General features: G+C 48.6%; 1 protein-coding gene across 1 annotated transcript in view; it reads right to left on the bottom strand.

Moving 5' to 3' along the window:
• The window catches only part of LOC137526004 (transmembrane protease serine 9-like), a 132,866-nt gene that overhangs the window by 33,496 nt on the left and 71,867 nt on the right, over positions 1-27,503 (bottom strand). Inside the window, exon 6 of the mRNA XM_068247214.1 lies at positions 27,380-27,469. Coding sequence (XP_068103315.1) covers positions 27,380-27,469 — 90 coding nt within the window. The remainder of the gene's footprint in view (positions 1-27,379; positions 27,470-27,503) is intronic.

Genomic DNA, 27,503 nt, shown 5'->3' with positions numbered 1-27,503 from the left:
TGCTTTCAAATACAAGCTGCACCCTGAATTGACCAGCTGCATAGATGTGCAGAGCCCAAACATGGGCAACTTACACAACTTGCATTCAAAACAAATGCAGCAAAGGAGGACGCTGCACAGATTGTTCAATGCTAGACTTTTCCACGACGATGATGTGCCCACTCAGAAGAGACCAAACACTAACTGACAATTAAAGAGAACCCGAGGTGGGTTTTAAGAATGCTGATGATAGTACACAGAGGCTGGTTCTGCATACAATGACCAGCCCCTGTTACTATACTGCGCTCTGCTGTCCCCCAGAAAAAAAAACACAGTGCTAGCGACATGCAGCGTGTCGCTAGCAGGCTGTGTACATCCAGCCTTTCATTTACCGCTCCCCCGCCTCCTCTAATCGCCGCTCCCCGCCTGTGTCCCTTCCCTCCAATCAGCTTACGGAGGCGGGGAGGGAAGGGATGCAGGCGGGGAGCTGCGATATAGAGGAGGCGGGGGAGCGGTGGTAAATGACAGCCTGCTAGTGACACGCTGCATGTTGCTAGCAAGGCCGTTTTTTTTCTGGGGGACAGCAGAGTGCAGGGGGGCCGGGGGGGGGGGGGGCGGGCACAGTATAGTAACAGAGGCTGGTCATTGTATGCAGAACCAGCCTCAGTGTGCTAATAACATTCTTAAAACCCACCTCAGGTTCTCTTTTAACATAGGTAAAACCTGGGGCTGCTAGCCAATAAATAGTCTACACATTTTTTCCAAAGAACAGCTAGCTGCATTTATGTGTATCAGTTTGCATTCAATTTATTTAGATTAGGGATTAGTATCTGATTTGCATTCAAGATGTGTATAAGCCCGTGGGGGGCGCTGCACACTTCTGTTGGCTTCATTTCATGATCTGGGAATATCCCATTACCTGTCCCCAAACCTTTACCCACTCACCAAACTTCCTCACAAAAATACAAAGGACTACCATTGACGTGGAGAAAATAGGCCAATGCAGCCCAATTTATTGAACAATATTTTAATATAAAACAATTCTTAATAACCTAAGAAGTATAAACCTTGCAGGACAAGGAACCCCGGAAGCTAACAAACGTAGGTAATGCAACTATATATATAACCGGCCCCCAGCCGCAAACTCCGGCTCAGGGACAGCTGCATACCCTTACTAACCTCTTTCAGATGACGGATACCCTGAGAAATTCACCCGCGTGAATTCCTCCAATAATTAACCACCGTCCTCCGGGCTCCCTGCCCCGCCAGCTGCAATGACAACCAACTAAAACTTTCTAACTAAGGGAGGGTGGGAGGGAACTTTCTCCTGTGATCTCCTCTCGTTCTGGCTCCTCCCCTTCCGCTGACACCCTTCCTGTCCTCAGCCACTGCTGTCCGACCCGCCTTCCCTCTGACTCAGGTCGCCTGGCCAAGCCCACCCAGAAATTAACCCCTTCCTTTCCTGACAGAAGGTCTATCCCTATCATGGGAGGCCTTCCTCAGCTCCTGCTCTCGCCTATCCAGGCCCTTCTTGATCTGGGAATATCCCATTACCTGTCCCCAAACCTTTACCCACTCACCAAACTTCCTCACAAAAATACAAAGGACTACCATTGACGTGGAGAAAATAGGCCAATGCAGCCCAATTTATTGAACAATATTTTAATATAAAACAATTCTTAATAACCTAAGAAGTATAAACCTTGCAGGACAAGGAACCCCGGAAGCTAACAAACGTAGGTAATGCAACTATATATATAACCGGCCCCCAGCCGCAAACTCCGGCTCAGGGACAGCTGCATACCCTTACTAACCTCTTTCAGATGACGGATACCCTGAGAAATTCACCCGCGTGAATTCCTCCAATAATTAACCACCGTCCTCCGGGCTCCCTGCCCCGCCACCACAAACAAGGGAGAAACCTCACCCTTGTGCAGCCCACAAACGGAGCCCCCGCTGAATACCACCCTCTAAAGCCAGGGACCACAAATCTGTACCTATGGCGTTGAGGTGTACTCCATCACGCCTCAGAAACAAATCTAAATCCTCCTCTAAATCTTCGTGTCTCACTGCCACCCCCCCATTCCTAACCACAAACCGGGACACCTCCCTGTTCAGCTTCTTGTGAGCTCGATTAATTTTGTCAACGGACCGAGCCAACCTCCAATGGCTTCTGCCAATAATCTCAGACCACACTATAATTGTTCGTGGGAAAGTCAACCGCATCCTCATGAAATCACATTTTATATCTTGTATAATCTGCCTCGTGGTCCTTGAGGCCAGATCATTCCCACCGACATGGAGAACCAGTACCTCAGGGGCCCTGTCCAGGGCCACGAATCTCTGCAGTTCTGGCAATACCTTGGCCCATTGCATGCCTGGAATTCCGATCCACCGGACAGTTGCAGTCGCTCTCGGGATACCCAACTGCCGGCCGTCCGGCCGCACAGCGGCTCTGCGTGCACTCCATGCGACATATGAGTGGCCGAAAATCCAAACCAAGATTGGAGGAGCTGGGTTATCTGAAATAAACAAAAACTGAACAACTAACATAATACCTAACACTAGTTTACCTCCCCTTCGCTGACCCATCATACCAACTGTGGCCTGACGTACAACTGGAATCTAGCTGATTCCCATCTTCCTATGCTCTTAATCTGATCATCTCGAAGCCCCCATCTGGCCGCCTCCGTGGCCGCTCCTATCCTAAATGAGTGTGATGCAAACTCGGCCGCAACAAGGCCCAAGCTGCTCAATGTTTTCCTAAACACCGCCACAAACTGGTATTTTGTCAATGGCACCCCATCTGCGTGACACAGCCATGAACCACCCGTCCGGGGGCGCACCCTCAAAAACTGACCCACCACCGCCACTGGACAACCCACTGATCCTTCCACGGGGAACAACGTGATCTTCCGGCCCCCGCCTAACTGATCTGTCTTTGATCTACGCAACTGCACCTCCACTCCTGTCTCCGACCATGCCACATCCCCTTCCAAGAAGCCACCCACCCCTCTTTTGTTGGGGCTCACTAATTCACTCACCCTGAAAGCCCCGAAAAATGCCAATACAAAAGCAGCACTAAATAACAAAACCTCGTATGGGGAACTACATATCTCTCCCAGCTTCCCCAAAATTGAAATCAACAGGCCAAATGTAACTGGGCGCCTAGTATCCTTGGGGGCTACTACTTGTCTCCTCAAACCTCTCAATGCCATGCGAACTCTGAAATCTTTAGTAACATCAGTTAAACCCTGAACTTTGAAATAAAACGATAATGCAGCCAAATTTTTTGCTATTACCCCCGGGGTGATCCCCGCAACCCCTTTTTCCGCCATGAATTTCAGCAACAAAAACAACCTTTCCTCATCTGCTTGGCAACCTCCAACTTGTCGCCACGACTCCTCCCATTGCGTCCACACCGCTGAATACGCTGCCCAGGTTGATGCTGACAATGATTGAGAAATCCAAACTCCTATTGTCCCACGGGTATCTTCCATAAGGCCGGAGGGCAGGAAGCCCCCTGCCGTTCTGCTCCCGGGACGAGGGTCCAAAATCTCTGCCATTGGAATCGAGAAAGAGCGTCAGCCACTTCATTCTCTACTCCAGGCAAATGGACTGCAAACATCAACATGTTGAATCTCAAACATCTTAACACCAACTGACGCAGTACTCTCACCACCGGAGGTGATGATGCCGTCAAACTATTGATTGCCTGCACCACACCCATATTGTCGCAATTAAATCGGATTCTCCTATTCCTCAACAAAGGTCCCCACAGCTCAACCGCCACCAAGATAGGGAATAATTCTAACAGTATCAAATTTTTCGTCAGGCCTAACGGTTCCCATGTTTCAGGCCAGGCCTCGGCGCACCACTTACCCGAGAAGAACGCCCCGAAGCCCAGAGATCCTGCGGCGTCCGTAAATAACTCCAAGTCATGGTTTGCGAGAGCTTCCTCCATCCACATAGAACGGCCATTAAAGTCAGCCAGGAATACCAACCACATACGCAAGTCCTCCTTGTGCTCTGCCACCAACCGGATCCTATGGTGCGGGGACGCAACGCCTGCTGTAGCCCTTGCCAAACGTCGGCAGAAAATACGCCCCATGGGCATAATTCTGCACGCAAAGTTCAGCTTACCGAGAAGCGAGTGAAGCTCTCGCAAGGTGATCTTTTTTGAACCGAGCGTCCTGGTAATAGTGAGACGCAAGTCATCCACCTTATCACCAGGCAGCCTGCACTCCATGGCGACCGAGTCGATGACAATCCCCAAAAACTTGATTGTAGTCTGTGGGCCTTCGGTCTTTTCTTCTGCTAAGGGTATGCCAAACTGCGCACACACCTGGCGCATGGAGGCCAGCAGGTAAGCGCATTCAGCTAGAGCCTGCCCCCCGATAAAAAGAAAGTCATCCAAATAATGAATGACTGACTTTAACCCTGACACTTCTTTGACCACCCATTCTACAAACGAACTAAAGCGCTCGAAGTAAGAACAGGATATGGAGCACCCCATCGGGAGGCAGCAGTCTACGTACAGGTGTGACTCCCAAAAGCAGCCCAGCAAGCGAAAACTATCTGGATGCACAGGAAGCAACCGAAAGGCTGCTTCCACATCAGCTTTAGCCAGTAAAGCCCCTTTTCCTGTCCTTTTGACCAGCCGGACTGCTGAGTCAAATGACGTATAAACAACCGATGAAGCCTCGGGATCTATACCGTCATTGACCGAAAAACCTCTCGGATGAGAAAGATGATGAATCAGCCTGTACGATCCTGGGTCCTTTTTTGGGACTAAACCTAGTGGAGATACCACCAAGTCAGTAATCGGGGATTCTGAAAAAGGGCCTGCCATGCGGCCCAACTCCACCTCCTTCAGTAATTTGGCAGAAACAACCTCTGGGCGTAACATAACAGACTTTAAATTGCGATATGGCGGATGAGAACCTGGGACACCTGAACTAGGAATATGAAAACCCTCCGCAAAACCCTTACGCAGAAAATCCGCATCTGCCGCATCCGGATACCTACTTAGATATCGCTCCATCCTTTCCACCATCACTGGAGTCCTCCCTTTTGTTTGCAGCATCTGCGGAACGACCTTTGTTTTGCTTATAGCACCTGGTAAGGGCATGGCTTCCACCACAGGATGAGCATTCATGCTTGAACCTGCACGAACTTCCGAATCTGCATGCCCCCTCATTAAACTTCCAGCACACTCCTGGCTTCTTATTAGCCGGCTGCCCAGCTGACCCTGAGCTGCCGGCAGCTCCCTGAAAGGGCTGATTGCTCTTAGTCCCGGGGATCATCAACTGCATCCACATGCCTATGTCTTTCTGATCCCACCTGATCGTTGGGCGAATCGCTTTACACTGCCTAAAATGTTCATCATAGCGCAGCCATGCTGAACCTCCGTATAACCTGTGGGCCTCCGCTATACATTCCTGGTAACAAAAAAGGGACGAGCAACACTCGGGTTGCTTCTCCCCCAGTACACTGGCATATATGGAAAAAGCCTGTGACCAGTTTTGGAACGTCCGGGGAATGAGTCGGTACCTCCTACGTTCCTCCTCCTCTTTTTTACTCTCGTCGGGCTTGACCCGATCCAAGTTAAACTTACCCAATTGCAGTAACGAGAAGATCTCGATATACTCACCCTTCCAAATTTTTTCCCTAACTTCCTGTTTTAAATGCAAACCCAACGGTCCAGAAAAGCAAAGATAAACCTCCCCTTTTGCTGCGTCTGCCAGCCGCACCGTATCCATTTCCTTATCCTTTGGGGCATTCTGCGCCGGGGCAGTGACCACCGCGTTGGTAACCACATTCCCCCCAGGCTGCGTAACCCCACCAGCTGGCACTAGTGCTGTGGACCCTCCCACACCCGAAGGAATCCATGCTGCCACAGGTGACTGCTCAGAGGCCACCTGGGTCCGACTAGGCCCCTGTAAGGCATCTCTGATGCCGACAAGCAGGGTATTAATGAGGGATAATGCCGATGATGAGCTGTCCCCTAAGCCTGTAGTAACTGCTGACTGTGCTACAGACAGTGATCCCCCACTGCTACTCGCCCCACTAGCACTCTCCCCCCCCCTCACTAGCACATCACCCCTGTTATCATCATTTACAACATTTCCAACAAGGTTGCTCTCACCTGGCTGCACCGGACGTGGGTCCCGATCAGCCGACCCTCTTGGCCTTGCCGCCTCGAACCGACCACCATTTCCATCCGATCTCCCGGAAGCAGCGACCGCAGGGGAAGCGGCCCTGTTGTTACTCCTGCGCCTTTCACTTTCCAGTCGCCTCTCACCAGACCCCTCAGATTGGCGGTCCCCGTCTCGAGCCGACTGACCACGCAGTGATCCATTGCGCCCAGACCGTCCTCTGCTACCCGATGCTGTTTCCTGACGAGGTGGTGACGGAGAAGATGACCTGCCATGCCCAGCAGCCGCACTCCGTATGCTGCTATCAGAGCTACTGGACCTTGGTCTGCAAGCTTGCTTCCCCTTAGCAGCTGTCACCTTCTTCCCAGACCCCGAATTGGAGTCCTTCTTTGATCGCTTGGACTGCCTGGGTGTAGGGGCATCCGCCTCACGCTGCCGCCTCCCCTCTGCCGCCTTGTTTCCCCTAGTATCCTTCAGACCACTTCGCCTGTTTGAAGCTGCTGTTCCGCTCTGCTTGGGGTTACCTCTGCGCTGTTTGCCGCCACTAGGCCCCATACCGCTTGGGCCCGCCACCTCCTGGTCTCCTTGTGGTCGTTTACTCCCAGCTACTTTGCTCCCAGCCGCGCTATTCTTCCTTGCTGGGGGGGCTGTAGTAGCTTGTCCCGGGCTACCTCCTCTCCTCTGACCTGCGGGGGAAGCGCTGGGACTCAGCCGCTCCGGCGGCCTGGAGATGCGTGCACTGACCCGCCCGGCTTGTTCGCTGCCTGCGCCCTCCGTCCTCTCCGCAATCTGCTGTGCCACCCATTCAGGTCCTCTTGCCGCTGCCTCGCTCCTCAGCATTGCCATCAGGCTGTCCAACTCCTCCATCACGTTGCTGTAAGCAGGAGAACACACAGAGAAGCCAACTTTCTCCTGTGATCTCCTCTCGTTCTGGCTCCTCCCCTTCCGCTGACACCCTTCCTGTCCTCAGCCACTGCTGTCCGACCCGCCTTCCCTCTGACTCAGGTCGCCTGGCCAAGCCCACCCAGAAATTAACCCCTTCCTTTCCTGACAGAAGGTCTATCCCTATCATGGGAGGCCTTCCTCAGCTCCTGCTCTCGCCTATCCAGGCCCTTCTTTTGCAGCCTAGAAGCGCTGCATATTTCTTGCCGTTCTTTGAAACTAACCCATGCTCAAGGCTGGGTTCTTTTGATGTGGGTGGATGTGCCCTCAGGGTGAATATTTCAGCTTCCTGGCAAGCATTTTGGGTCATTGTGAAATTTCTGCAACATCTTCTTGCAGACAGCCTCCAGGCTGAAAGCTAAATTCAGAACTGTCATCTGCTTCACTTGGGAGAGGTTCTCTACCAGTATGAATACATTCTCTATACCTCAGTACTACATCCTTCTCTTCCAGTTCTCATAGCAGCCTAAGGCCCGGTTCACATTAGCATTCTAAACCAAAAGGATCCGGTGAGCGGATCCGGTCTCAGCTTCACCGGATCTGGATGGCTCAGTCCGTGGCCCGGTTCACATAGTGAAAACAGATCCGATCAATGATTGATCGGATCCGTTTTCACTCAGCAAATACATACCTAATCTTCAGTAGCAGCCGGCAGTAGAGGCGCCCTCTTCTTCCACTGTGACTACACAGCGCATCATGTGACTAGTCACATGACGCATCATGTAGTCACATGACGCGAAAAAGCCTCTACTGCCGGCAACTACTGCAAATTAGGTATGTATAAACCCTCCCTCACCTCCCGTCCAGGGAGGTAGCAATAGGGGTTGCAGAGGTTGCGACCGCATCGGGGCCCTTGGGCCAGAGGGGCCCCGAAGGGCCCTCCCTCAACTACAGTATTAGCTCTCTATTGGTCCTATACTCATAATAGTCACTTCTATAGATACTTTGAATAGTGGTAATCATTAACAGACTGTCCCCCATCCCCTTCTTGCACCTCTGACACTGTAGTTGCCATTGGCAGGTTTTGGTGCGCCGTATCAATTATTATGTATAGAGTGCTAGGGGGCCCCATTGTAAAACTTGCATTGGGGCCCACAACTCCTTAGCTACGCCACTGCTCCCGTCGCTAGATTCGCATCGGCACATGCCCCTATCCCCCGTGGAATGGTCCATTTCTTCTCTAGTGTGAAGAAACCTTTCCGTTTCCCATTGCCCCAATGCTGCTGCATTTTTTGTACGGATCTGTTCCGCTGGGCAGAACGGTCCGGAAAATTAGGGCCTGCAGCATTTTTTAGATCCGGGGACCGGAACGTACGGAACGTATCCGTACCAATGGATGCATGTGAATGGTTAACATTGGATCCATTCACATCCGTTCCGTTTGTACAGTATACGTTCCGCAAAAAAACGCAGATGTGAACTGGGCCTTACAGAATTGTCACCAAGTCAACCACAGTTTTACTCGAGTGCCTTTTCATTCATTTCTCTTTTAGAGCCCATCTTTAGTTACACAATGCAAAATTTTTAACAGTGGCGCCAACGAGAATAAAAACGCCTAAAAACCATTTATAAAGGGGAAGTTTAGGTGAACATAACTCCCTTGCAGATTAACAGACTGATCTTTTTTTTCTTTATTCTTGTTGGCTCTGTTCAAAATTTTGCATCCAATAATTGTTTTAAGGTTAAAGAGACTCTGTAACATTCAAAAGATCCCCTGGGGGGTACTCACCTCGGGTGGGGGAAGCCTCCGGATCCTAATGAGGCTTCCCACGCCGTCCTCTGTCCCACGGGGGTCTCTCCGCAGCCCTCCGAACAGCCGGCGACTGTGCCGACTGTCATTTCAATATTTACCTTTGCTGGCTCCAGCGGGGGCGCTGTGGCGGCTTTCCATTCCGAACTACACGGAAATACCCGATCTCATTCGGGTCCGCTCTACTGCGCAGGCGCAGGAAACTTGCGCCTGCGCAGTAGAGCGGACCCGACGGCGATCGGGTATTTCCGTGTAGTTCGGAGCCGACAGCCGTCAGAGCGCCTGCGCAGGAGCCAGGAAGGTAAATAATGACGTCACCGCTGCCCGGACTCCACGGAGGGCTGCAGCGAGACCCCTGACGGATGGAGGACGGCGTGGGAAGCCTCATTAGGATCCGGAGGCTTCCCCCACCCGAGGTGAGTACCCCCCAGGGGATCTTTTTATGTTACAGTTCCTCTTTAAGTGCACACATGCAATAATTTGTGCACTTATGTCTATGCAAAATGTGTGCTCATCACTAGAATGTGGCAGATACTGAAGGGTTACTGGGCAGGGCCTATGTTAAAGATTGAGAGGGCAATAAAATGTTAGCTTTAAACACTCTGCGACTGCCTAACGCAGATTGGTGGCTGCAGAGAGGCTCTGTTGTACCTCAGCGCCGCCATATGGCGTCATCTTGCAAGAGGCAAGATTTGCAGGGAACGAGCGAGTGCGAACTCCCTTCGGGTGGTGCAGCGGACTCCAGTGATCAGTCTGCCAGCCAGCAATCAGAGCTGGCAGGCTGTTTATTTAAGTAAATGATTTACAACATATTTTTATAGCAGTGACATCTTACGCTGCGGTGCACAGAGTGCATTGTTTTGTCATTAACTGTCCCTCTGATGGGCTCACAATCTAATCCCTGCCATAGCCATATGTAATGTATTTATAGTGTAGTGTATGAGTGTATGTATCTTAGACTAGGGCCAATTAAGTGGGAAGCCAATTAACTTATCTGTATGTAGGTTTTTTTGTCTTTTTAAATAAAATTTTGTTGTTTTTTTAATTAATATAAAATAAATAACATAAAACCAGCAGCAGCAATCACATACCACCAAAAGAAAGCTCTATTAGTGGGAAGAAAAGGAGGTAAAAATCATTTGGGTGCTAAGTTGTATGACCGAGCAATAAAGTGTTAAAATTGTGAAGTAGCGAATTGTAAAAAATGGCCTGGTCACCAGGGGGGTATAAACCTCTGGGGCTCAAGTACTTGAAAAACAAAGCAGATCGAGAGCCCCAATAGTGCAATATGTCAAACCAATTGGTCATAAGAGTAAATATATGAGAATATACTCACAAAGGTGCGTTTCCTCTAGTTACCACTCAGTAGGCAGGTGGGGAGATTAAACCCGACCCCACTCGGGTTAAAAATTTCGCTCTCCGTAGAAGTAGAAGGATTGGGGTAACACCCCTCCGCCAAGGGTGGACACTCAGAATAAACAATTGCTCAAAAGATATTTTTCAGTAAATAACTGATCGTGTGTCTACTTGTGGGAGCAGGGGTGTAACTAGAAACCACTGGGCCCCCTGCAAATATTTGGATGCCCCCCCCCCCCATAGGTGCCAAATAATCGTAATGGGGCAGCGTTTCACTGTAAATTAATTGTAAAGTGGGCAGCATTTCACCAGACAATCGTAATGTGGGCCAGAAAATCATAATGTGGGCAGAGTTCACCAGAAAATCGTAATGTGGGCCAGAAAATCATAATTTGGGCAGAGTTCACCAGAAAATCGTAATGTGGGCAGCAGTTACCATAAAATTGTAACGTGGGCAGCAGCCACCAGAAAATTGTAATGTGGGCAGCAGTCACCAGAAAATCCTAATGTGGGCAGCAGTCACAAGAAAATCGTAATGTGGGCAGCAGGCACTAGAAAATCGTAAGGTGGGCAGCAGGCACTAGAAAATCGTAATGTGGGCAGCAGTCACTAGAAAATAGCAATGTGGGCAGCAGACACCAGAAAATCGTAATGTGGGCAGCAGACACCAGAAAATCGTAATGTGGGCAGCAGACACCAGAATATCGTAATGTGGGCAGCAGACACCAGAAAAAAAAATGCCCCTGTAAAAAAAAAAAAAAAAAAATCACTTACTTGTCAGGAGTCTCTCCTGGCCTCTGGTACGTAGCTCCCCGACAATCCTCCTGTGTGCACTGCAGCACATCTCCCGCGCTGACATGCAGAGTGCAGGGCTACAGCAAGATGGCTGCCGAAGCCCTGTACTGGAGACACAAATAGTCTCCAGTACAGGTCTTCGGCGGCCATCTTGCCGTAGCCCTGCTCTGGCTGCCGGAGGAATATGCAGGCTGCCGGAGCGGGGCTGCGGGGAATGAACTGGCACAGCGTCTATTAGACGCTGCGGCCAGTTGAGCACCTTGCTGGGGGGGTCCAGAATCGGGCGGGCAGCATCCCCCCGCGCACAGTGAGCGGGCCCTAGAGCGGGCCCCCCTGCGGCTGATGGGGTCGCATCCCCGGTAGGTACGCCGGTGTGTGGGAGGTAAGTCCACCACTTCCTCCCCCTTTTTAAACGTTTTTTAACGATTTTATCCTTATCTGGCGCCTCCGTTTTGAGCAATTGTTTATTCTGTTCCTCAAGTGGTTAAAGGGAAAATTGAAGTGAGAGTTTTAAACAATGCAAATTGCCTGGCTTTCCCACTGATACTGTGCCTAATACTTTTAAAAATAGACCCTGAACAAGCATGCAGATAACATAGGCAAACGCAGGGGGGAGGGGGGGGGATTACAACTGCCGAGAACTAGTGTTGGTTGAACACCTTGATGTTCGGGTTCGCGAACGTTCGCCGAACATGGCCGCGATGTTCGGGTGTTCGCGCCGAACTCCGAACATAATGGAAGTCAATGGGGACCCGAACTTTCGTGCTTTGTAAAGCCTTCTTACATGCTACATACCCCAAATTTACAGGGTATGTGCACCTTGGGAGTGGGTACAAGAGGAAAAAAAAATTAGCAAAAAGAGCTTATAGTTTTTGAGAAAATCGATTTTAAAGTTTCAAAGGGAAAACTGTCTTTTAAATGCGGGAAATGTCTGTTTTCTTTGCACAGGTAGCATGCATTTTGCCGCCATGCAGTCATAAATGTAATAAAGATAAGAGGTTTCCATAAACAGGGACCGGCAACGCTAACCCAGCAGCAGCACACGTGATGGAACAGGAGGAGGCGCAGGAGGAGAAGGCCACGCTTTCAGACACAACAACCCAGGCCTTGCATGAGGACAAGAAGCGTGCGGATAGCATGCATTTTGCCGCCATGCAGTCATAAATGTAATAAAGATAAGAGGTTCCATAAACAGGGACCGGCAACGCTAACCCAGCAGCAGCACACGTGATGGAACAGGAGGAGGCGCAGGAGGAGAAGGCCACGCTTTGAGACACAACAACCCAGGCCTTGCATGAGGACAAGAAGCGTGCGGATAGCATGCTTTTTACCGCCATGCAGTCATAAATGTAATACAGATAAGAGGTTCAATAAACAGGGACCGGAAACGCTAACCCATCACAGATGGTCATTGTTTATGTTACTTGGTTGGGGTCCAGGAGTGTTGCATAGTCGTTTCCAATCCAGGATTGATTCATTTTAATTTGAGTCAGACGGTCTGCATTTTCTGTGGAGAGGCGGATACGCAGATCTGTGACGATGCCTCCGGCAGCACTGAAACAGCGTTCCGACATAACGCTGGCTGCCGGGCAAGCCAGCACCTCTATTGCGTACATTGCCAGTTCGTGCCAGGTGTCTAGCTTCGATACCCAATAGTTGAAGGGTGCAGATGGATTGTTCAACACAGCTACGCCATCTGACATGTAGTCCTTGACCATCTTCTCCAGGCGATCGGTGTTGGAGGTGGATCTGCACGCTTGCTGTTCTGTGGGCTGCTGCATGGGTGTCAGAAAATTTTCCCACTCCAAGCACACTGCCGATACCATTCCCTTTTGGGCACTAGCTGCGGCTTGTGTTGTTTGCTGCCGTCCTGGTCGTCCTGGGTTTGCGGAAGTCAGTTTGTCGGCGTACAACTGGCTAGAGGAGGGGGAGGATGTCAATCTCCTCTCTAAAGTCTCCACAAGGGCCTGCTGGTATTCTTCCATTTTGACCTGTCTGACTCTTTCTTCAAGCAGTTTTGGAACATTGTGTTTGTACCGTGGATCCAGAAGGGTATAAACCCAGTAATTGGTGTTGTCCAGAATGCGCACAATGCGTGGGTTGCGTTCAATGCAGTCTAGCATGAATTGAGCCATGTGTGCCAGAGTCCTGCCACAATGCTATACAGTGGTGGGTGGGTGAGCGGTGTACTACTGTTCCCAGCAGCGATACAGAGCACAATGCTATACAGTGGTGGGTGAGCGGTGTACTACTGTTCCCAGCAGAGACACAGAGTGGCAGTAAACACAATGCTATATAGTGTGGCTGAGCGGTGTACTACTGTTCCCAGCAGCGACACAGAGCACAATGCTTTACAGTGGTGGGTGAGCGGTGTACTACTGTTCCCAGCAGAGACACAGAGTGGCAGTAAACACAATGCTATACAGTGGTGCCTGAGCGGTGTACTACTGTTCCCAGCAGCGACACAGAGCACAATGGTATACAGTGGTGGGTGAGTGGTGTACTACTGTTCCCAGCAGCGACACAGAGCACAATGCTATACAGTGGTGGGTGAGCAGTGTACTACTGTTCCCAGCAGAGACACAGAGTGGCAGTAAACACAATGCTATACAGTGGTGGCTGAGCGGTGTACTACTGTTCCCAGCAGCGACACAGAGCACAATGGTATACAGTGGTGGGTGAGTGGTGTACTACTGTTCCCAGCAGAGACACAGAGTGGCAGTAAACACAATGCTATATAGTGTGGGTGAGCGGTGTACTACTGTTCCCAGCAGCGACACAGAGCACAATGCTATACAGTGGTGGGTGAGCGGTGTACCACTGTTCCCAGCAGAGACACAGAGTGGCAGTAAACACAATGCTATACAGTGGTGGCTGAGCGGTGTACTACTGTTCCCAGCAGCGACACAGAGCACAATGCTATACAGTGGTGGGTGAGCGGTGTACTACTGTTCCCAGCAGAGACACAGAGTGGCAGTAAACACAATGCTATATAGTGTGGGTGAGCGGTGTACTACTATTCCCAGCAGCGACACAGAGCACAATGCTATACAGGGTAAGCGGTGTACTACTGTTCCCAGCAGACACACAGAGTGGCAGTAAACACATTGCTATATAGTGTGGGTGAGCGGTGTACTACTGTTCCCAGCAGCGACACAGAGCACAATGCTATACAGGGTGAGCGGTGTACTACTGTTCCCAGCAGAGAGACACAGAGTGGCAGTAAACACAATGCTATATAGTGTGGGTGAGCGGTGTACTACTATTCCCAGCAGCGACACAATGACCGGGGGACCCTGGCTAGCCTGGCTGGAGAGAGAACTACCCTGCCTGCCTACCCAAAGCTAAACCCACAGACAAATGGCGGAGAAATGACGTGGATCGGGTATTTATTTACCCGAACCACGTGACCCGTTCGGCCAATCAGAGCGCGTTCGGGTCCAAACCACGTGACCCGTTCGGCCAATCACAGCGCTAGCCGAATGTTCGGGTAACGTTCGGCCATGCGCTCTTAGTTCGGCCATATGGCCGAACAGCTTGGCCGAACACCATCAGGTGTTCGGCCGAACTCGAACATCACCCGAACAGGGTGATGTTCTGCAGAACCCGAACAGTGGCGAACACTGTTCGCCCAACACTACCCAGAAGCCCCCCTCAGACCAGGCCGGTGCAATGTCTGGGGACAGGCACAAGTTGAGACACCAGAATGTGTACAAGCATCCTGCAGCTCACAGCACCGCCCCCTTTCTTTCCCTGCTACAGTTGACTTTGGATAGAGCAGCAATGTGTACAGAGCATGGAGCAGCTCTGAGTAACTTTACAGAGCACAGAGCCCTGCTGAGTGAATGCTTCACTTTCCCTTCATTAGCAATGTCGACTGTCCTCATTATCTGTATCCACTGCTCCTGATCGAACCAGTTGTCGGTCGGCCAGTTGGACGGAAAATTGCATTATGTGTACCGATCATGATGTCCTTCCATATTATTATACTGTATTGTGCGTGGCTTAGGGAGACTTTTTAGGAATCCCCCCCCTTGAAAATCATGGGTTTTCCCCCAGATAAGATGACTGGATTAGCTACATGCTTGTTTCAGACATGTGATTTACAGTCTGCTACAGCCAAGGAGACCAGCAGGACTGCAGGTTAACCAGTATTGTTTAAAAGGAAATAAACATGGCAGCCTCCATATCCATGTTACTTCAGGTGTCCATTAACATTAGCCAATAAATATCCAGGCCCTTTTGGTTATTCATTGCTAGCTTCAAACCGAAACAGAAAGATCATTTAGGGATGGTGCACAACAAGAGCGTTTTTGAGCATTTTTAGAAATGCTTGCGCTTTGAAAACCGCTTGGCTAATGTATTTCAATGTGATGGTGCACACCAGAGCGGTTTGTAACAATAAATAAATAACTCGAATGCTCCAAAAATCGCTAGGCTGGATAAGAAAATTGCTAGGCACATGCCTAAAATCGCCTAGGAAAACCACTTCAAAAAGCGCTGAACGTTTGCGATTATGCTAGCGCTTTTTTGATGTGCACTGGGCCTTAGAATGATCATTCCTAACAATAACACATTGTAAAAAAATGACTGTATTGCTTATTTACATCATAGCAGTTTTTATATTATTATTTAACCACTTGCGGACCAGGTACACTGAATCAACGTCCAGCAGGTGGTGCTACCGTTCTGACCGGACGTTGATTCAATTTCCGCACTAACAAACCGTCCCGACGCGATTGTGCGCACCGGAGAGGGGAGATTAAGCTGTCATATGACAGCTGGCATCTCCCCTCAGTGATCAGCAGCCATCGCGTATGGCTGCTGATCACGTGATCACTACAATCGCCGGCGGATTGTAGTGATCACTTTGACAGCGGCGGCGGCAGGGTGGGGGGGGAAGAAGAGGATCCACTCACCTCCCTGCCGTTCCATCGATGATCGGCGCCCCCCTTCTGCTCTGGCCGGCATCTCTGCTTTGTCTGACGGCAGCGCCGGGTCCCGGCTTGATGTCATCAAGCCTCGACCCGGACCTGAGCGCCATTTGGAGCGGAGATGCCGGCTGGAGAAGAGGTGGCTACTGCGGCTCATCGCTGGAGCCTGGAAGGTGAGTGAAAGCTGCCAGCTACAGGGGGGACACCTGCCTGCATGGGGGACACACAGCCCAGCACACCACAGATGGGATCCGGCCGCCCGACCCCCCCAAATGTGCCCCCCCTCCCGCTGCATGGAAATTGCCCTGGTCATTAAGGGGGGTTAGGCGGCCGGTCCCAAAGTGGTTAAACACAACTGAAGATTGTTTTTTTTTTTTATTTTTTTTATTTATTTTTTTTTTTTCTGGTTGGACTTGATGGACAAATGTCTTTTTTCAACCAAAGTAACTATGTAACTAAGAATATGGGGGCTGCCATATTTATTTCCCTTCAAACAATACCAGTTGCCTGGCAGTCCTGCTGATCTATTTGGCTGCTGAAGTGTCCAAACCAGGGCCGTATCTCTTAAGAGGCACCCGTGGGCCGGTGCCATGGGCGGCCCCTCGGGGGCGGCGCCCACCTGTTAGCTACGTATTTTTTTTTATTAATATTTTTTTTTTCTTTTAAAAATTGTATTAAGGAAAAAAAAAAAGTTGCCTGCCGAGGGAGGATTGGGGGGGGGGGGGGGGGGGAGTGTCTGCGGCAGAGCGCACAACCACATGGAGGGGATCTCGCCCCCCGCCTACTTCTACATTGGGATAGCCCAGCACGTCATCCCCTAGCCGCATTCGACTCTTCATTGCGGCTCTTTAGTGTGCCGGACTTCCCAATCCAGCTAGAGACGAGTCTCTGCCAGAGAGTCTCTAGCAGGCTGCTCCTGTGACTCATGAGTCGACTCAAGAGTCAAAGATTGCTGGCCTAGAATCTAGGGCAGCAATCTTTGATTCATGAGTCGACTCATGGGAGCAGCCAGAGCGAGCAGCCTGCTAGAGACTCTGAATAGCGTGGGGAACGGCTCTCCTCTCTGAAGGCGGTGGGGGCAGGGCGCCACGAACTGGAGCAGGTCAGGACCAGAGGGGGGACGACTTATTTTTTGTTCTCCTTGGGCCCCCCCTCCTGTCACCATGCCCCTCCATAGCGCTGTGCAGTGGATGAGAAACCACGCTGCAGCGGAGCCCAGAGCCAGGGAAAGTGAGTGTGAAGCTGTTTGTAATGCAGCAGCAGCGCCATGGAGGATCAGGGTGACAGGATGGGGACCCCGATGTGCGTCATAGCAGCCCCCCCCTGGAGATACCTTAAACCCCACAGTAGCAGCCCCCCCCCTGGATATACCTTCCCTCCCACCAACCCACCCCACAGTAGCAGCCCCCCCCCTGGAGATACCTTCCCTCCCACCAACCCACCCCACAGTAGCAGCCCCCCCCCCCTGGAGATACCCACCCCACAGTAGCAGCCCCCCCCCCCTGGAGATACCCACCCCACAGTAGCAGCCCCCCCCCTGGAGATACCCACCCCACAGTAGCAGCCCCCCCCTGGAGATACCTTCCCTCCCACCAACCCACCCCACAGTAGCAGCCCCCCCCCCCAGGAGATACCTTCCCTCCCAACCACTCCCCACCCCCCACAGTAGCAGCACAGCAGCAGCCCCCCCCCTGGAAATATTCTCCCAACACCCCACAGCAGCAGCCCCCCCCCCTGGAGATACCTTCCCTCCCAACCACTCCCCACCCCCCACAGTAGCAGCACAGCAGCCCCCCCCCCCTTGGAAATATTCTCCCAACACCCCACAGCAGCAGCCCCCCCCCCCCTTGGAGATACCTTCCCTCTCACCCACCCCACAGTAGCAGCTGCAACCCCCTTGGGGATACCTTCCCTCCCAACCACTCCCCACCCCCCACAGTAGCAGCACAGCAGTAGCCCCCCCCCCTTGGAAATATTCTCCCAACACCCCACAGCAGCAGCCCCCCCCCCTGGAGATACCTTCCCTCCCACCCATCCCACAGTAGCAGCAGCCCCCCCCTGGAGATACCTTACCTCCCACCCACCCCACAGTAACAGCAGCAGCCCCCCCCCCCTTGGAGATATTCTCCCACCACCCCACAGCAGCAGCCCCCCCCCCCCCGAGATACCTTCCCTCCCACCCACCCCACAGTAGCAGCTGCAACCCCCTTGGGGATACCTTCCCTCTCACCCACCCCACAGTAGCAGCTGCAACCCCCTTGCGGATACCTTCCCTCTCACCCAACCCACAGTAGCAGCTGCAACCCCCTTGCGGATACCTTCCCTCTCACCCACCCCACAGTAGCAGCAGCAGCCCCCCCTTGGAGATATTCTCCCAACACCCCACAGCAGCAGCCCCCCCTCTGGAAATACCTTCCCTCTCACCCACCCCACAGTAGCAGCAGCAGCCCCCCCTTGGAGATATTCTCCTACCACCCCACAGCAGCAGCCCCCCCCCCCCCGGAGATACCTTCCTTACCACCCACCCCACAGTAGCAGCAGCAGCCCCCCCTTGGAGATATTCTCCCACCACCCTACAGCAGCAGCCCCCCCTTGGAGATACCCACCCCACAGCAGCCCATTGCAGATACCCACCCACAGCAGCCCCTTGGAGTTTCTCTGACCCCAGTACTAGAAGAAGGAAGCAGTGTGGGATGAAGAGAGCAAGACTGCTGCTCTCGGGGACCTGTCCTGAGGCTGGCGATTATTTTATGGTGATATGATGCCCACATTGCGATTATTTTATGGTGATATGATGCCCACATTGCGATTATTTTATGGTGAAATGTTGCCCACATTGCGATTATTTTATGGTGAAATTCTGCCCACATTGCGATTATTTTATGGTGAAATGATGCCCACATTGCGATTATTTTATGGTGATATGATGCCCACATTGCGATTATTTGATGGTGAAATTCTGCCCACATTGCGATTATTTTATGGTGATATGATGCCCACATTGCGATTATTTTATGGTGAAACGCTGCCCCATTATGATTATTTGGCACCTATTGGGGGGGGGGGGGGCCCATCCAAATTTTCGCAAGGCGGCCCAGTGATTTCTAGTTACGCCCCTGACTACTACCTAAACTGGGGATACCTATAGACCTGGCTACTTATACTGTACTTATGCTAATTATTTATATAGCGCCAACATATTACGCAGCGCTGTACAGAGTATTTTGCCTTGTCACTAGCTGTCCCTCAGAGGGCTCACAATCTAATCCCTACCATAGTCATATGTGTATGTATGTATCGTAGTCTAGGGCCAATGTGTAGGAGGAAGCCAATTAACTTATCTGTATGTTTTTGGGATGTGAGAGGAAACCGGAGTGTCTGAAGGAAACCCACACAGACACAGGGAGAACATACAAACTCCTTGCAGATGTTGACCTGGCTAGGATTGAAGCCCAGCGCTGCAAGGCGAGAGCGCTAACCACTACACCACCGTGCTGCCATACTACTGTACTATATTGTACTGCCATCTTCAGCAGTACTTCACAGAGTACGTAGTCATGTCACTGACTATCCTCTGAGGAGCTTACAATCTAATCCTGCCATAGTCTAATGTCCCACCATATTATTCTGTAGTTATATAGTACTGACATCTTCTGCAGCACATTACAGAGTACATAGTCATGTCACTGTCCTCAGAGGAGCTCACAATCTAATCCCTACCATAGTCATAGTGTAATGTCCTACCATATTATTATTATTATTATTATTATGTATTTATATAGCAGTGACATCAACTGCAGCACTTTACAGAGTACATAGCCATGTCACTGACTGTCTCAGGGGAGCTCACACTCTAATCCTACCATAGTCATAGCCTAATGTCCTACCATATTATTATTATTATGTATTTATATAGCACTGACATCTTCTGCAGCACATTACAGAGCACATAGTCATGTCACTGACTGTCCTCAGAGGAGCTCACAATCTAATCCTACCATAGTCATAGTGTAATGTCCTACCATATTATTATTATGTATTTATATGGCACTGACATCTTCTGCAGCACATTACAGAGTACATAGTCATGTCACTGACTGTCCTCAGAGGAGCTCACACTATAATCCTACCATGGTCATAGTGTAATGTCCTACCATATTATTATTATGTATTTATATAGCACTGACATCTCCTGCAGCACATTACAGAGTACAGAGTCATGTCACTGACTGTCCTCAGAAGAGCTCACACTCTAATCCTGTCATAGTCTAATGTCCTATCATATTATTATGTATTTATATAGCACTGACATCTTCTGCAGCACATTACAGAGTACTTAGTCATGTCACTGACTGTCCTCAGAGGAGCTCACACTCTAATCCTACCATAGTTATGGTCTAATGTCCTACCATATTATTATTATGTATTTATATAGCACTGACATCTTCTGCAGCACATTACAGAGTACATAGTCATGTCACTGACTGTCCTCAGAGGAGCTCACAATCTAATCCTACCATAGTCATAGTCTAATGTCCTACCATATTATTATTATGTATTTATACAGCACTGACCTCTTCTGCAGCACTTTGCAGAGAACATAGTCATGTTACTGACTTTTCTCAGGGGAGCTCACAATCTAATACCTACCACTATTTTGCGCGAGAGAACACTGGCTGTGTGTTTTTTTTTTTTTTGGGGGGGGGGGGGGGGAAATATCCTACTTGCTTTTTTAGGGTCACTTTACTCATACCCGGGGAGAAAACATGGCCCCACAGACTTTGGGCTGCACTGAAATTTTAATTGGTCCCACCCACTGTATGTTATGGACACGCCCACTGCATTCTGTGGACACGCCCATTTTTTGCCGCGGCGCGCTTCGCGCGCCGCCAACGTCCTCCTAGGGGGGCGCCAAAGGTTTGGGGTGCCTAGGGGAGCCCAAACCCTAAATACAGCCCTGGTCCAAACAAGCATGCAGCTAATCTTGTCAGATCTGACAATAATGTCAGAGACCCCTGATCTGCTGCATGCTTGTTCAGGGTCTATGGCTAAAAGTATTTTAGCCATAGACCCTGAACAATTATGGCAGAGGATCAGCAGGATAGCCAGGCAACTGGTATTGCTTAAGGGCTGGTGCACACCGAGCGGCTTTTTGGGCGTTTTCAGATCCGCTTGCGGCTGCGGATCTGCTTGGTCAATGTATCTCAATGGGGTGGTGCACACCAGAGCGGGAGGCGTTTTGCAGAAACGAAAAATGCCTGGGTGAGGCATTTTTTGGATTGCGGATGCGTTTCTGCCTCAATGTTAAGTATAGGAAAAACACAAACCGCTCTGAAAAACGGCACTTCAGAGCGGTTTGCCAGGCGGTTTTTGTTACAGTAGCTGTTCAGTAACAGCTTTACTGTAACAATACAGGAAATCTACTACACCAAAACCGCTAGACAAAACCGCAAAACGCTAGCTGAAACGCTACAGAAAAAGAAGAAAAAGCGTTTCAAAATCTGCTAGCATTTTGCGGATCTGCTAGCGGGTTTTGGTGTGCACCAGCCCTAAAAGGGAATACATATGGCAGCCTCCAGATCCCTCTCACTTCAGTTGTACTTTAAATTGCACTTTTACTTCTACTTTGCCTTCTCTAACTCTGCATTGTGTAGCCTTTAGGCCTCTTTCACAGAGGGACGTTGCGTTTGATGCAACGTTAAGGTTGCATAACTTCTCTTTATTGCAACGCATTAAAAGACTATAACTTGGACGATATAGTACATTCTTTAGCTCTGCGTTTGGTGTGCTGTTTTAGAATGTGATAGAACGAAGATTAGCAGTGATAGAATGAAAACGGCGCATGCGTTACATGTAAAAAAAAAACCATTACTGAGCATGTGCAACACACATAACGCAGCAAATGTATTGCTAAACGCACAGCATGCAGCACTTTCTAAATATTGCTACACGTTACACACACCGCAACGTGTGCACTGTGAATGTCGCACAGACTTTGCATTGCTGTGCGTTAGTCTGCGTTGGAACATTTTCTAACGTGCGACTTTAACGTTGCACCGTGAAAGAGGCCTCATAGTAAGTATCACCCTTCTAATAACAGTGCTAGCTCCTGTGACACCAATGGAGTTTTGATTTCTATTGCTGCACCATATGCTATTAGTAAAACAAACAAGCGCAGTTTAGCTTTCCAAATTAGTGTAATTATTAGTGAGTTAGTTTTCCAACACTATAAAGACTTGATAATCTCGCCCAGCCCACAGCGCTCAGCTTTGAATAATTTAGTTCAGTGATACTGCTAACTGGTAATTGGCTGCTGCAGTTTACGCCTGTTTTCACTACAGCGACAGATATCTTCAGGTCATTCATTATGTGTGATTAAGGCAGCTTCATTCACTAGGAAACACTAATCCTCAAATCATGTGCTAAACGAGGAACTGGCAGCCTTTTCTTCTGCACTTGCTTCTCCATTTTTTATGTATTTTAGGAGATTGGATACCAAGGCAGTACTATCCAATTATAATAACAACAATAATAATAATAATAAAGCAAAATCCCCAGTACCCGACACTGGTGGGGATCGCCTGATGTCGGGCTTGCCAGATACGTGTGCTTGCCGGCAGGGATGCTCAGCGGATGAAATCCGAATGAGTTTCATTTGCATTTCATCCAGGTAATTAAAGCACCTGAGCGGGTGTGTGTGGGGGGGGAGGGGGGTTAATCTTAGCCAGTAAGCATCTTCTTTAAGCCGTAATTACGCATGGGCGTAATTTATGCTCATCACTATTTAGGATGCTGTTGGTCCGGAGGCAGCTGGTGATAGTGGGCCTTGGTACTAGTTAAAAAGTCCAAATGCGGCCCTGATCATAGTCCCCAACCGTACACTCTCAGGCATGTTGGTTTAAGACTTCCGGTTGCCTGAGCTACAGATAATGTGGACTTTGCTGTAATAATACAGGGCTTATATTTGAAACTGTGCAATTAGATCCAGGAGGACTTGACTGTAGAGGTGGTCATACAAGAAGCAGTGTTTACCTGATCAAGCCAAACAACTGATATTTCATCCACTAAAAATCTATAAGGGGATATTGACAGCATTACTAAAACCTGGTTTCAGTTATGATTGGCCAATAGTGGTGATCGTAATCTGCTAATTACGATTACGTAAAATTTTGTGTAAATTTTCACAATTAAAGTGAGTGTTTACCAATTTAAAAATGAAAAAGTCGGATACTCACCTAAGGAGAGGGAAGGCTCGGTCCTAATGAGCCTCCCCTCTCCTCTCCCGGTGCCCGGTCCCGCGCAGGATCCCCCGTGGCAGTATTCGACCAGTTCGGTCAAATACTGCCACTTCCGCATGCCAAAGGGAGCTTTCAGGAGCACTCGGGCTCCCGAAGACGGGCTGCTCCTTACTACGCATGCGCGAGCGCCCTCTATGATGCAATCGCACGTACGTAGTATGGAGTGGCCCGTCTTCGGAAGCCCGAGTGCTCCCGAAGACCTCCGAAGTCCCTGCGGCGGCGGACGCAAACGGAGGAGCCAGCGCAGCACCGAGGGCACCGGGAGAGGAGAGGGAAGGCTCATTAGGACCGAGCCTTTCCTCTCCTTAGGTGAGTATCCGACTTTTTTATTTTTAAACTAGTACCCATTGGCTTTAAGGCTATACCTAATATACGACACTCATCATGCGTCATTTCATGCTGACTTTAGCGGTTAATACATACATGCTGTTGCCACCAAAATTGCTGCCTATGTTAATAAGAAGAAAGAGTGGGAACAAGTCTAAAACATAATTTTTCAAAAAGACTGGAGTTTTTGAGAAATTTTAAAAATGCAAAGGAAAAATTGTTTTTTAACTTGTCATTTTTCTGAGCTTAAAAACTATTTTTCCTTTGCGTTTTTAAAATCGATTTTCTCAAACACTACAAGGTCTTATGAAAAATATTTTTTGGACTTGTTCCCCTATTCTCCTAAACATACATAGCAATTATGGTGTCAGTATCATGTATGAGGGCTGTGCTATTAACGGCTTAAGTCGGCACTAAATTACGCAAAATATTACATTTACAAACAAATCAGTTATGATGTTTCCTGATTTTTCCCATTATGATTTGTGAATTGCAATGCTAAATTACGATTCTGCAAAATTTGTGCTCATCACTATTGGCCAAACATTGACCAATATTACCGCTTCCATGTAGTATGAGCGGCAACATATATGGAATACTATAAGCAAATTGTATAGGTAAACCCCCACACTACATGGATGAGGGAAATTGGACAGTGATTGGCCAATCATTATTGAAAGTGTGTATCTGGCTTAACTTTCACCGCTTGATATAAGATAAAAAATATTGACCAGATAACTCCAAATAGGCTCTGTCCTTCCAAAAAAGGGACAGCTAGGAGTTGTGTAGTTGAGCGTATTCTAGTGTGAGTGTAGCATTACACATAACCTACTGTATATATTAGCAACAAACCACCATAACATTGTTGCCTTGTCAGGGTTCTTCTACCATATGTAAAGATGCATAAACACCTTTGATTGATGTCGCCTGTCGGGGATTGGGACCCAACAGAGGCAAAGTCAGCTGTAAAGCTGATGACGCGTTCTGTTCCTATGTGGAATATTGGCTTTGGCAGTTGTTTTCGGCCACCTCAGATGACTTTGATCATATGTGTGTGTACGAGCCTTAAAGAGAATCTGAAGAAAAATAATATTAAAAGAAAAACACATAGCTCTGCAGATCTATTTATTAGTTAATTGCCCATATTACCGCAGCCCCGCTGCCTCCCGTTCCCCGGCAATTACTTCCTAAAAAAAAATAAGTATTTCCTGGATCAAGATGGCCGCAACCTCTCAGCTGTTTACAGGTCACGGCATTACATCCATGGCAACCACACGCGTGCACACTGCACTTCCTAGCGCTACATTTTGGTGCTTTACGGTAAGGTGCATGGAGCTGGTGTATGCACACATGTGGTAAGATGAGCTGTGTAGTGTAGTAAGGAGAAGGAGGCGGAGAAGGGCAACAATTGATATTCATGAGGCAGAGCTTCATCAAACAGCTCTGCCTCTTCCTGTCTGCTCATTCTTCGACAGAGTGGGTTGAGGAGATTAAGGGCAATTTTGGGGGACGGGGGGGACGGGACGGGGTCTCATTTAGCCACGGGAATACCTTGGAGGGTCATATGCGTACATATTCAATATTAGACTTTAAAAAAGGAAAAGAAAATTGGCTTCAGACTCACTTTAAATCATGCTACACATCAGTATCAGGGATGGTCGTAGTTAGTCAACTTCGCTACGCTGGAACTACGCGTAGTTCTACGCAATTACACTTTGCAAACTACGGTTTCGAAATCAGAAGCTTCTCTGCGTTTGCATTTAGTAGACTACATGTTAAAATACGGAAGCTTCGCGTAGTGCGAAGCGTAGTTTATGCGGACGCTTATTCCCTTATGCGAACAAATGTCCGCAATAATCCGCTAAATGTGCGCATGGGTGAACTAATATATGTGTACATTCCAACTTCCAATGCGGAATTGTATGCCTATAGAAGGGCAATAATATTTCTGCGCATGCGCAATGATCCGTATAGACGCAGTTAACGCACACGTAGTTGACTTCGCAATACATACGTCAACTATGCGTAGCGGGCGAAGCTTCGAATAGCAGTACTACGACTACGCAGAAATACGTAAGCAATGTTTTTAAACTTTGTCTATGAACTACGATGCGTAGTTGCGGACTACGACGCGTAGATTCGCACTGGCGTAGTTTACGAACAACCCTGATCAGTATCAGTATCTTCTGATATAACGCTTTTTATCTGTAATGATTAGGCAGGATAAATGCTTTGGATGTGTAATGATATGCAAGAAAATTCAGCTGCATGAGAAGCATTTCCAGACATAGGTAAAGGTTAGAATACAGAACAAGTTTGCAGAGGAAATCCCTGGATGGAAGAGAGATCTGCAAGTCCAGAGCTGCAGAGTTATTTTCGGTGGGCGTAAAATTCACTGTTTGAAAACACAGCGGTGAATATTTGTCACAAAGATTCCTTACTGCTTCTAGAGAAACAGCAGCCACGCCCAACAACGGCAACCTTCTCCCTTATCCCTGCGATTTCTGGACCTCTGTTACGAAAATCTTAAAATTCAAAAAACATGTAAACATATATAAATAAGAAGTATATTTCTTCCAGAGTAAAATGAGCCATAAATTACTCTGCTTTTGGACTAGCCTATCTTCTCATGGGGGGTTCTCAGGGTTTTCTTAATTTTTAAAAGCACTTAGTGAATGGCAGTTGCTCCGTCCAACTGCCAAAAACTGTGCAGCGAGCAGGGAGGCTGGCCAGCATCTCTGTATAAATATTTTTCAGGGAATGTCTTTATAAAGAATAAAGGCTATGCTGAGAATTTCCCATGAAGAGATGAACTAGCCCAAAACCTGTCGGTAATGTCAGATTTCTACCTCCTACTGTAAGTGACAGCAACATAGGAGAAAAGTTATTTATGGCTCATTTTACTCTGGAAGAAATGTACTTTTTATTTGTATGCGTTTTAAACTTTAAGATTTTGCAACTGTTTCTCTTGAAGAAACAGTGCTCAAATACACAGGCCAGGGGTGTGGCAGTTATTGGAAGTAGTGAAGAACGTAATCAGCTAATCAGATTACACAAATTTTCGCATACATTTTTTCAATTACCGCCATACATAATTACGATTTGTAAATTCAATTGATTTTGTGTAAACATTTTCACATAATTTTCATGTCATTTTTGCGCAATTTTGTGCCAACTTTAGCGGTGATTAGTAAAGCCCACATACATGCTATGGTCACCAAAATTGCTAATAGTCAAAAAAAAAAAAGTCCTTTGTAGCTTTTGAGAAAAATCGATTCTAAAAATGCAGAGGAATTTTTTTTTTTAAATAAGAAAAATGACAGTTTAAAAAACATTCTTCCTTTGCATTTTTAAAATCAATTTTCTCAAAAACTACAAGGTCTTTTTGAAAAATATTTTTGGGGGACTTGTACCCACCATTCTTCTGAACATATGTAGCAATTGGTGGCAATAGCATGTAGGGGGGGCTTTGCTATTCACCTCTAAATTCGCCACAAAATTGCAATTTTGCATCGTATTTGCGAATTTTGATGCAAAATTACGTCTATGTGAAATTTCTGCTCATCACTAATTTGAACCATACCACCAATACTGACGCCAATTGGGGCACTCGTGTGCCAGCCCTGCCGCTGAAGAAGCAGAAGCAAGAACTGCCAATGACTACACCTTATATTTCCACCATCGCCAATAAATTACCATCGCCGGTCTGTTGCAGTCTTACTGATAATCACCAAACCGGACGCAGTGAATGGCAAGACACAGATTACATAGACACATAACTCTCCCTTGTATATAACGTTGCAGACATCAAATTTAGAACTAACTGCGCTGGCCACTTACCAGAAAGGAGGAACAAGGCCAGGAGATAATGGGCGTCCTTCATGATTTTTCCCCTCATTTCCACAGGTAACATGGTGTTCCCTTCTCCACACAGATGATAGTGTCACTACGTTTCCTGTATTAG

This window comes from Hyperolius riggenbachi, chromosome 7 (genome assembly GCF_040937935.1).
Source record: "Hyperolius riggenbachi isolate aHypRig1 chromosome 7, aHypRig1.pri, whole genome shotgun sequence".
NCBI lineage: Eukaryota > Metazoa > Chordata > Amphibia > Anura > Hyperoliidae > Hyperolius > Hyperolius riggenbachi.
Note: the sequence above shows the minus strand (reverse complement) of the source record. Positions and strands in the feature narration are given on the sequence as shown.